Source organism: Aulonocara sp. 'chitande type north' Nkhata Bay, linkage group LG20 (genome assembly GCF_057382095.1).
Source record: "Aulonocara sp. 'chitande type north' Nkhata Bay isolate Kocher_YH1m ecotype deep benthic linkage group LG20, A_spYH_male_GT1.1, whole genome shotgun sequence".
Lineage (NCBI taxonomy): Eukaryota > Metazoa > Chordata > Actinopteri > Cichliformes > Cichlidae > Aulonocara > Aulonocara sp. 'chitande type north' Nkhata Bay.
The window spans coordinates 16,357,678-16,368,614 of NC_141363.1; the positions used below are offsets into that span (position 1 = coordinate 16,357,678).

General features: G+C 44.8%; 1 protein-coding gene across 1 annotated transcript; it reads left to right on the forward strand.

Annotated features, from left to right (window-relative positions):
* Window positions 1-917: 917 nt before the first annotated feature.
* Window positions 918-10,091, forward strand: adnpb (activity-dependent neuroprotector homeobox b). Its single transcript, XM_086277800.1, has 4 exons — window positions 918-1,381; window positions 4,482-4,598; window positions 5,859-5,951; window positions 6,122-10,091. The coding sequence occupies exons 2-4, from the start codon at window positions 4,491-4,493 to the stop codon at window positions 9,089-9,091; spliced, it is 3,171 nt and encodes a 1,056-aa protein (XP_086133926.1). The 5' UTR covers window positions 918-1,381; window positions 4,482-4,490; the 3' UTR covers window positions 9,092-10,091.
* Window positions 10,092-10,937: the final 846 nt, after the last annotated feature.

Genomic DNA, 10,937 nt, shown 5'->3' on the forward strand with positions numbered 1-10,937 from the left:
TGAAACAGGAGTTTGGGGCATTCAATTATATCTCATAGTTCTCCCCCACTACGCTTTTACATACTGCTCCTGAGACTTTAATGGTCAAGCCTCTACAGCTCTGATATGCTACATGGTATAAATGTGCTTTAACTGGAAGAACACATTATTATTATTGCGTCTGCCCCTTGAAAACTAGCTCATAATGAACAACCCATTCCACAGCCTCAGCCAGTCAGGAGACTGAACATCAACACTTGACATTAAATATCACATGCAAGGCTGGCAAGCAGCTGCTGTATTGCATTGCCCTCCACAGCAAACCTGAATACAATAGAGTGGCATGAGTGTGAGTGACAGCGATGATGGGGTGAAAAGGTAGGATGTGCAAAAATCCACCCGACCTGATGGAGAACTTTTGCCTCACTTTATCCATGTGAATGCAGTGACACTCTGGACGAGTGCTGATAACAGAACTATTCTTTGGAGCAGCCTTTCTCCTGGCACTGTACAGGAAAGTAGTCCCGGCCACTTCGGTAGGCTCGGGCAGCTATAGTACAGCGCCACCTAACGTTGCCTCAGTCGTTCATGGCACTCCAGCTGAGTGCTGAGGCACTGTGTTCATCCGTCCCTCCACAAGGGAGGGGATGGGGTGGGGGACGCCAGATGTAGCCAGAATGCGCGTGCGCACTACTCCGGTGGAAACCTACTCCGGTAGGACGCCCGCTATCGGTGAGTTCCCGCAAATACTGTGTTGGGTTGTTTACCCCACACAGTCAGACACCAACACCAAATGCCTGCCGCAGGGTCTGATAGACGACACGGGTTTTCCTTTGAACATACATTTGGTTAATTGGTTAAGTTGATTGACAGACCAATCAAGAGTTTCTAATGAGCCGGCCTCGCGAGGTTCTCACAATGTATGCTAATCAAGTCGATGTCACTTCCGCCCCTTTTATTTGCGCCATTTTGGATAGGGCAGTTTCTAGGCTGAATGTGTATTGTCTGTCAGAGAAGAGAATGGGCAAAGCGTTATCGGCTAACAGGCACTCGTAGGTAGAGTTAAATGCGATTTATTTGAACGAGTAGTTGTTCCTCAAAAACAAGGCATGTGCCCACCCTCACCACTCCAGGGAATGGAGCTTTTAATTGTCTAATGAAGCTGCAAGGCTTTTCGCTCCCGTTGGCCGACCGGAGGGAAGAGGATAGCCCTTGTCGGCGAGGGACAGTCGGGTTTGGAGGATAGACTCGCGTTCGGTCGACTCGTTCTTCTGGCGAAGCAAGCTGTCACCTTAAAGGATATTGGCGGAGATATCCGAGCAAGTGAAAGTGTCTCTACATCGCCTCAGCCATCCTGAGGTGACACATTTCACTGAGACGGGAGCGCTGGATGTGAACGCAGGTAAACTTGTCTGTCTTAGTGTTCGGCGTTACCCTGAGGGAGTGAGAGTTTGCTGTTAGCCGTAGCTACCTGCGCTGATGCGGTGGGTGGCGATGAACTACAGCTAAGGTAACTTGGCTGTCGATATTCTGTTACTCCCTGTAAGGGGCGCAAGCTCAAGTTGAATTACTTGTCCAGTAGGTTTGTTTATAGCAGCCAACAAAAACTAAATGCAGATAGGTGTTGTTTGTGGTTAAATAAGGGCACAGAAGGTGGAACTATTATTATTGTTATTATTTCAGCCAGTGTTGTTAGTGCGAGTTTGGCTAGCCTAGCATGCTAACTTAGCGCGGTGTGTCCCCATTCTTTGTCAGTGACAGCATCTCCCTGCCAAATCGATTTGGATTTTGCCAGATGTTTATCACTGACACCAGCGTGGACCCAGCGCACGATTTATTTGTCTCCGTCGCTCATGACGCCGGGCTTGCTGGTCTTTGATGCGAAGAAGGCTCCTGGTGTCGAAAGTGTAGCTGTATTACTGGACACAGAGTTGTCTTCAACCCGGTATAGGCTGTGCATTTTACTTGTCTACAGCCGTACCCGAGATCATGCGGGTTTGCATTTGAAGCCTCAGAGATGATTAAAGCGTGATCAGAGGTCAGCCAGGTGAGAAGAGGGTTGTGATGCACTAGTAACGCTGAGAGGATGGCTGTCACTTGACTGGGACAAGAGTCAGGTTATGATCAGGAAATATCAGCCTCATATACATCTGTAATAGCAAGTGCTGCAGGCAAGCATCAAGTTCAATGATACAACTGTGCATTGAAAGCTTGAAAGCATCTCAAACTTTTTCTGGTGTCAGAGTGGACATGGATGTCACCAGAAGCTTCTGCCCTCATCCCTACATTGAATGTAGAAGTGTAAACAGCAGTTGGGAGACAGGTTTTTGTGTCCTGGTGAAGGACTGAGTGAGGAATTCTGTGGTTGAAGGCTTGAAGGCCTCCTGTTTTCTTCTCTTTTTTTTTCTTTTACACCACCATGATTGGGTAGGGGGGCCTTTTTCTTCTCCCTGATCTGAGAAAAGCAGAGAGCTGCCTCCTATTGCCTTTCCTTCCTTTCCTCTTCCTTCTCTCCCTCCCTTCCCTCCTACTCAGCCTCTCCTGTTTCTTTCTTTTTTTTTTGTTGCTCCTTTTCTTACCCCCTTCACTTCTATCCATCGCCCACTCTCTCACCCTCTTCCATTTTCTCTCTCCCCTTTCAGCCTCTTCCCCGCCTTTCCTCACCCTCCCCTCTGAGCCTGTCTGTCCAACCTCCCTGCCTCCCCATCCCTTCCCCCTCTCCACTTCCGTCGCTCACTCTGTCCTCTCTGCTTTCCTATCATCTCTCTCCTCACACTCCTTCTACCCTCACTCACTCCCCCACCCTGCCTCTCACTCTCCCTCCTCCTTCTCCCTGCTCCCTCACCCACCACCACCTCATCCTCTCACACTCGCCCTCCCCCTTCCCTGATTTCTCTCGCTCCTTCTGTCCCTCCCCTTCCTCCCTTTCTACCCCCACCCCCCACTCCCCTTCTCCCACTGCAGACATATTGTAGAGGCTGCTGCTGACTCAATAGGAGGCGCCATTCTGTGATGGTATTGCGAGGCAGGGAGGAGAAAAAAGGGGGCAGGCAGAATATAGGGAGGCTTACATAATGGAATTCCTCTCTAGCGCCATCTACAAGTAATGGGCGGAAGCAGGATAGAGACACATAGAGGGGAAGTGGGCAGGGGTGTGTGAGGTTTGCATTCCCTTTTGCTCAGTTCCCACTGTAAGACCAATGTGAGGCAAGTAGAACTGTGGGGCTGCTGGGCGGATTGACAGAAAGGTCTCCTCACTGGACCAACAGATGGTAGAATCCACAGCCCCACTCAACTTGTGTTTTCTAGAAGGGGAAATAAGCTGAGGTGTTCACAGGAATTGTTTGGGAGTGTACTGTTTATTGTCGCTGAGCTGCCTTCATGCTGTTGTACATCAGTGACCTTTGACCTCAGTAGTTTGGAGCTTTGATTTGAGTAGATGCATCAGACTGTTTGGTAAATACATTAACAACACTTGTGTCCTTTGGCTGCCTCACTTTATTGATAAGTGATATTGATAATAACAGCTGGGAGGATCTGTGTGCTTCTGTCTTTGCATTAGCAATGACACTTCTAACTCGTTGAGCTCTGGCTCGCCTTGTGTAAGTTGTATCCTGGCATCCATGTGCATTCTTGTGCAAATGAATGAGATAAAGCAGGAACCCTGTTATGAAAAATCCCACAACTCGATGTCATTAGCTCTGCAGGGTAACATTTACATTTTGTTATTCTGGGGTCTGAAAAGGTTTTCTGGAAACATGTTTGCATCACCCTATTAACCTCTGTGAGAGAATAAAAGCTTTGCTGCTAGCTATTTCTGACAGAACTTGGTGGCATGTGTCAACGTAGAGAAAGCCCAAGTGTGAGTTATGAAAAAAAAAAAAATCATTACAGCCGAATTCCATTTACCTGCTCCAGTTGTGTGGTTCTTGTATTGTTTGCCCTGGCCTACTGGGGTATTTTAATAAAGCAGAGCTATTGCTCAGAGTATTGCTAACACCTCATGTGTTTTCTGCCCTGTCAAGATGAGTGTCCTCTGTGGAAACTGCCTTTGTAATTAAGACAGGGGTTAGTCTTAACTGAGTGACGAACATGCAGAAATTCCACAGGAAAAGTGAATCTTTTTAAGGACACAGGTTTAGTTGGGTCATTGAATTGTAGTGTCTTGCAGATGAGTCCATATAGTCACAATAAATCATATGAACATCTGCACAAAACTTTGCAGTCACAACTCGTTACCATGTCTCAGTAAAGTGATAATAAAGTCAAAATACAAAAAAAGACATTACTTTAACAGTTGAAAGCTGTGTTCTTCGTGTCTGAAAAGAAGTTTTGAACCCACAATCTTTTTTTAGGATTTATGAAAGGCAGGTTACATCACGTAAACTGTGCATTTCAGCTAACTGTTTATTCCCTGACCTTTGGCTTCAGTTACCAGACACCTGTCCAAAATCTGCCCTGCACCTGTTGATAGCATGGATGTGTTTGTGTTTTCTGTTCAGGCAGGCAGAATGTTCCAGCTCCCCGTCAATAACCTGGGCAGTCTGCGGAAAGCAAGGAAAAATGTCAAAAAGGTCCTCGGAGACATTGGCCTGGAGTTCTGTAGAGATCACCTAGAGGTGAGTGTGCAGGCTTTGGTGTTTTTTACAGTTACGCATGCAGCATCTATGTAGATAATTTCTTGAAGTATTAACTGGATTCTTAAAATAGTATTTGAAATATTATGATGGTAAGATTAGTTTACTCATTTTTTTTGACATGTCATTTCATTTAGGAGAAAGATGATCCTCTTCATTAAAAAAACAGTGCAGTGGTCAGAAAAACATCTCAAACTCCACATGCCTCAGTCAGTATGTTAAAGTTCATAACACTACAACTAGGAAACGATTGAGAAAGCTATGAGAAAGTCTCTTCTCTCTAAAGCAAATGCCTCACAACAGCTGTCTAGCACGGTGGTGGAGGGTTGATGATTTTGGCTTTTTTGCAACAATAGGACGTGGGCATCTTTAAGTCCCTTAGTCAGCCTTCAACTCCTCAATATACACCAACGTATTCTAGAGTCAAATCTGAGGCCTTCTGTCCAACTGTTAAAGCTAGGCAAAAACTGTGTCTTGATTCCTAGCAGATCAGGAAATCTACAGCAGAATGACTTAAAAATAATAGAATCAAGGTTCTGCAATGGCCCACTCAAAGTCTCGAGCTTAACCCAGTTTGAAATGCAGCAGTGTGACTTTTAAGAGAGCTGTGCATAAATGAATACCCACTAACTTCAGTGAATTGAAGCAACAGTGTAAAGAAGGGTGGGCGAAATTCTTCTACAAATATGTAAAGGAATGAAAAAGTCACAATGAAAACAATAAATAAAAGTGTGTGCAAACGATATCAAAAGCATCACCAACTGAGTTCTTTAGACACAGTTTGCAGTTACGTCACTAACTGCTGCATGCAGCTTGTAAGTTTAGGTGTAGGAAGCATAAAAAAACCTGCAAACTGTTGACCCTTGATTTTTTGTTTACTTTGTTTGTTAGTTCCCCCTCTAGCTACTGATGCAATACTGAGCAAGCTTTTTTCAGTCTGTACTGGACTAATATTGGGTCCAAATATCTGATTGGTAGATGATGATGATGATGAGAGACCTTAAAGTAAGTGTTTTTCAGATAACTGTAAAAGGGTGCAGTCACAGGTGTGAGTTACTTCAAATAAAATGGAAAACTCAAATCCTTCATCTAGTTAGTGTCTGATTGACATGCAAGAAGGCAAAAATAACTTCTCCATATATACGTATCTGTTTCATTCTTTGTCTTGTGACAGTTTCAAGTATTGTTCTGCTGAGTGATTGAATCTTTTCACTTATTTATGTTAAATTCTTTGTTTGCTAGGACTATAAAGACTTCACTCCTCCTGAGGTGTATATAAAGCACACTAGCTGGGAGGATGTCTGTATGTGGGAACCATCGCATACCAAAGCCCAGGTGTGTGACATGTAATCACAACTTCTTTTGCACATATTGTAATATATTACTGTGATTTTTTTTTCCTCCATTTTAAACACATGTATAATATATAATTATAATGATTTGTTTAAATCACAAAAACAACCTTTTTTTTTTTTTTTTTGGTCTCCTACCATCTCTCTCTCCAGGACTACCGCTCAAAACCTTTCTGCTGTTCTGGTTGCCTCTTCTCATCCAAGTACTTCTCTGCGTACAAAAGCCATTTCCGCAATGTACACAGCGAGGACTTTGAAAACAACATTCTGCTCAACTGCCCCTACTGCACTTACAATGGCAACAAAAAGACTCTGGAAACACACATTAAACTTTTCCACATGCCCAATAACACTGTGCGGCAGGGCCCCGGTGGTATGGCGGGAGCTGGTGGGATCATGATGAAGGACGGGCTGCTGAAGAGAAGCGGGGACAGTGTGGAACAGGCGGTGTACTACTGCAAAAAGTGCACCTACAGGGACCCTTTGTACAATGTAGTGCGAAAGCACATCTATCGGGAACACTTTCAGCAGGTGGCCCAGCCCTACATTGTGAAACCAGGAGACAAGGCTAATGCTCACAACGGTGGCACAGACGGTACTAACACGAACAACGTGAGCAGCAACCAGATTCACTGCAAGAAGTGTCTGTTTGTTCCACGGACCTATGAGGCACTAGTCCAACATGTCATTGAGGACCACGAGAGGATTGGTTACCAGGTCACTGCAATGATTGGACACACCAGTGTGATCGTCCCCCGTCCCAAACCCATCATCATGATGCCCCCAAAAACCCAAGGAGACAAAACCATCATTGGGATGGGCCCTAAAGGTGCAGTAATGGCTTCTACCAGGTCTCCTAGCTCACAGCAGCTGGGTCGACTTGTCATGGCATCAAAGACTGGTTTCAACTCTCAGAGTCTTCTGTCGGGATTGAAACACGATGCTATAGGATTAAAGGCTGGTACCACGCAGCCGTTCTCTATTGGCAGCCAGCAAGTTCGAGTTACTTTGCCTGGTAACGCCCAGGTTTCTGTGCCACAGCAGTCACACGCAGCAAAGCAGCTTATTTCTGGTGGCAGCCTACGGAGCCCAGTTATGCTCGGTGCTTCTTCCTCACTCAAATCAAACCCTCTTGGTTCACGTGTTCAAGCAGCAGCTACTACTGTAGCCTCTGTTACGGCTAAGAAAGGTGGCTCATCTGTCCTTGGCACATCCTATACCCAGAAGTGGAAAATCTGCACCATCTGCAATGAGCTCTTCCCGGAGAATGTATACAGTTCTCATTTTGAGAAGGAGCACAAAGCAGAGAAGGTGCCTGCTGTGGCCAACTACATCATGAAAATTCACAATTTCACCAGCAAGTGTCTGTACTGTAACCGCTATCTCCCCAGTGACACATTGTTAAACCACATGTTGATCCACGGTCTGTCTTGTCCACACTGCCGTGCAACCTTCAATGACGTTGAGAAGATGGTGGCCCACATGCGGCTGTCGCACCCAGATGAGAGAGTTGGCCCACGCACAGATTCTCCTCTGACTTTTGACCTCACTTTGCAGCAGGGTAATCCCAAAAACGTTCAGTTGATTGTTACTACATACAACATGAGAGATGCCCCTGAGGAGTCAGTGGCATTTCATGCTCAAAATAGCTCCTCTGTATCATCAGCCTTGTCTGCCTCGCTAATATCAGGTAAGAGGTTAATGCCTCCGCACCCACCCAAAACACCTTCAGGGGCTGCTGACAGTGTACCAGCAAAGATTGCCCCACAGGCATCTGTACCATACAAGAGGGATGTGGGCAAGACTTTATGTCCTCTTTGCTTCTCTATCCTTAAGGGCCCAATCTCAGACTCACTGGCCCACCATCTGAGAGAGAGGCATCAGGTCATACAAACAGTTCACCCAGTAGAAAAGAAACTGACTTACAAGTGTATTCACTGCTTGGGAGTTTATACAAGTAACATGACTGCCTCCACCATCACACTACATTTGGTGCACTGTCGAGGTGTAGGGAAGTCCCAGAATGGGCAAGATAGCCGGGCAGCCCATTCTTCTCGGGTCAGTCCGGCTCAGAGCAGTGCCCTCAAACGGGCCAGCTTTGATAGCTCTGAGGCTAGTGCACCAAAACGAAGGAGGCCAGGACCGCCTGGGGAAAGGGCCCACCCCAGGGATATCAATGGTCCGTCTGGATTTGTAGAAAACCCGGATGAACCTGTAGTCCTGGCACTTGACCCCAAAGGACACGAAAACCTGTCATACGAATCCAAGAAGGCATTTCTAACGCAGTATTTCAGTCGAGCACCATATCCTACACAAAGGGAGGTGGAGAAGCTGGCAGCCAGCCTGTGGCTGTGGAAGTCTGACATTGCCAGCCACTTTGTCAACACAAGGAGGAAGTGCGTACAGGAATGTGAAACCCAGGGCGCCAGCGTGTTGCTTGGGTTCAGTATGCATGAGCTCAGCAAAGTTAGCCACGAGCTGGCATTCGGTCAAGATGGCGTGTGCGAGGGCAGACGTGGCAAACGGCGGACATCTAGGATGCATATGGGACTATCGGAGCAGGCTCTGCAGAGACACAGGGAGCTTATAGCTGCTAATGGTGGCATAACTCCACTACCAAAAAGAAAGCCAGCTGCGAATGTGGAAGATACTAAAGCAAAGCCATCTGCCCCAAATCCCAACAGTGCCAGCAAAGACCAACCCAAGACAATCAACAGCACCTTACCACAGAAAATGCCTCTAGACCTCTCCGAACCTATAGCTATCGACTCTGACAGTGAGGAGGAAGAGCAGCAGGAGGATAACAAGGAAGCAGAGGGAGAGGTACATCTCCATGGTAACCAGCAGCTTACTGGAGCTAAGGAAAGAATGGAGCCAAGGACAAGGGCCAAGATTGTTTCAGATCTAGATGATCTCTCAGACGACGACGATGATGATGACGATGAGGATGACGACGATGAAGACGAAGGGGCGCACGTCGAGAATGGTTTTGGACCCACAGAGGGCTCAGGAAGACAGAGTGCTAAAGCAAGAGACACTCTACCCATCATCATTCCCAAGTTTGTCCCATCATCAGCAAGAAGCAGGAGAGACGCAGCCCAGCTGGGCAAGCAGCAGGTGTGACTGATAAAAAATCAAAAGACTCGCACACTCAAGAGAGGCACTTAAGATTTGATCGCCTCGCCTGAACTGAAGGACACTGCACAGCAACACTAGGCATCTGTGAAGGAGGGAGCGACAAGGAAACTCAAACACAAGCCATCCAATGACTTCTAAGGGCAGCAGCTAGGACTCATGTAAAGATTTGTGAACAAAGTTTAAATGTTGTTTTTTTTTTTTTTGTTTGTTTTGTTTTCCCCCCAGAGCAGGGGAGGGAAGGTGTAAAGATACTGACGTTACACCAAACAAAGTTTTTTGCCTTCTATATACTTTAGTACTTTGGGGTGGAGTCCTAACGGTGATGTAGCCATTGAGCTTGGCTTAAAATACTGAGATGTTTTGAGGTCAGGCTTTGAAGCTGACCAACTAATCCATCATTTTTCATGTAGTTCTCCTCACATAGGTAGTGTAAATTTGTACAGTCTTTTAGACATGTTTGGACACATGATGCTGTACATGTACTCTTAAATATTTGCTATTACCTGTGTGTAAGGTAGCCTCATATGTTCTACATTGGTATGCTTAACATACAATAGGTGTTGCTTTGGTGGCTGGTATTTTCTGGTATGTTTATTTTTTAACCAAAACTAGTTTCTTTGCAAAATAATATATCTATAAATAAACGAACAGTTTTTTTGTTTGGATTTTAGATATTATTTTAATTTTTAATGAATTCTTTTGTGGAATGATAGTGGAAAGCAGCATTTCAGCCACTTTTTGCAGCCTCTTGCTCCTTATCCCTGACTGTACTGTACTTGCCTTCTATTTTCACAATTTTCACTCGATGTTTTGCTCCCCCTTCAAGACTGGACAGTAATCAGCAAATTGACATCCACAATAGTGAAAGCATTTTTTTTCCAAAAAAGATATTGTGTTTTATATGTGTTCTTTGAATTGTGTGTATTTGTTTTCATTTTCCACTTTAGCATTTATGAACAATAAAGTGCTGTAATTGTGCTTCTCAGACAGTCAAAGCGACACTGGTTTCTTTTTTCACATACTCGAGACTTTGAAGCTTTGAATGCATTTCTTCTTAAAAGGGATTTATTAAGCTTTATTTTCTGCCATATAATCTGACTGATGTAGAATTTTTAAGACCGATACCAGTATTTGTTACCAGTGGATATATGATTTTTCTTTAAGACAAATAATGTATCAAGTCTTACTGCATTGCATTTGTGTTATTTAGGAGTCCTTACCAAGGACTTGTGGCAAGAAGGATTGATTGTTGTGTTCCAAATATGTGTTACCAATGGAGAATTTGCTGAATGCCCTCTGCTGGACAAATTATGCAGTCACTAATAACATGGGTGAAGGGTGTTTCTCCCATCTTTATTTTTTAATTTTTTAATTCTTATTTATTGGTCAATTTAAAATTTCCAATAATGACACACTGGCACATGGCTAATATCAGCACGGCTGATTTCCCCCAGGGATCAATAAAGTATTCTGATTCTGATTCTGATGTATCAGTCAGGCTCTAAAATATACTGTTACAGTGGTGGAGTCTCATATTTAACATTGTTAAATTTTGAAATAATGGAGTCAGTGAGGCACAAGTGATCCCTGTGTTTCAGTATTTTTTTCTGCTGTTGGCTTAGTATGTCAGAGGGGATCTACCTGCTGTTCAAAGCTTTTGTTTTACAGGGGGCTTAAAGGGAGGAGATCCTAAGAGCTTGCATCAGTGCCTGCTATAACATAAGTAAGGCTTGTTTGAAACGGAAACTACTCCATGAATGAAAGTATGACGCTTCACTTCCTGTCTGATTTCTTAAAACTGACACAGGTGCTTCTTCCCGTGTGCTGTACT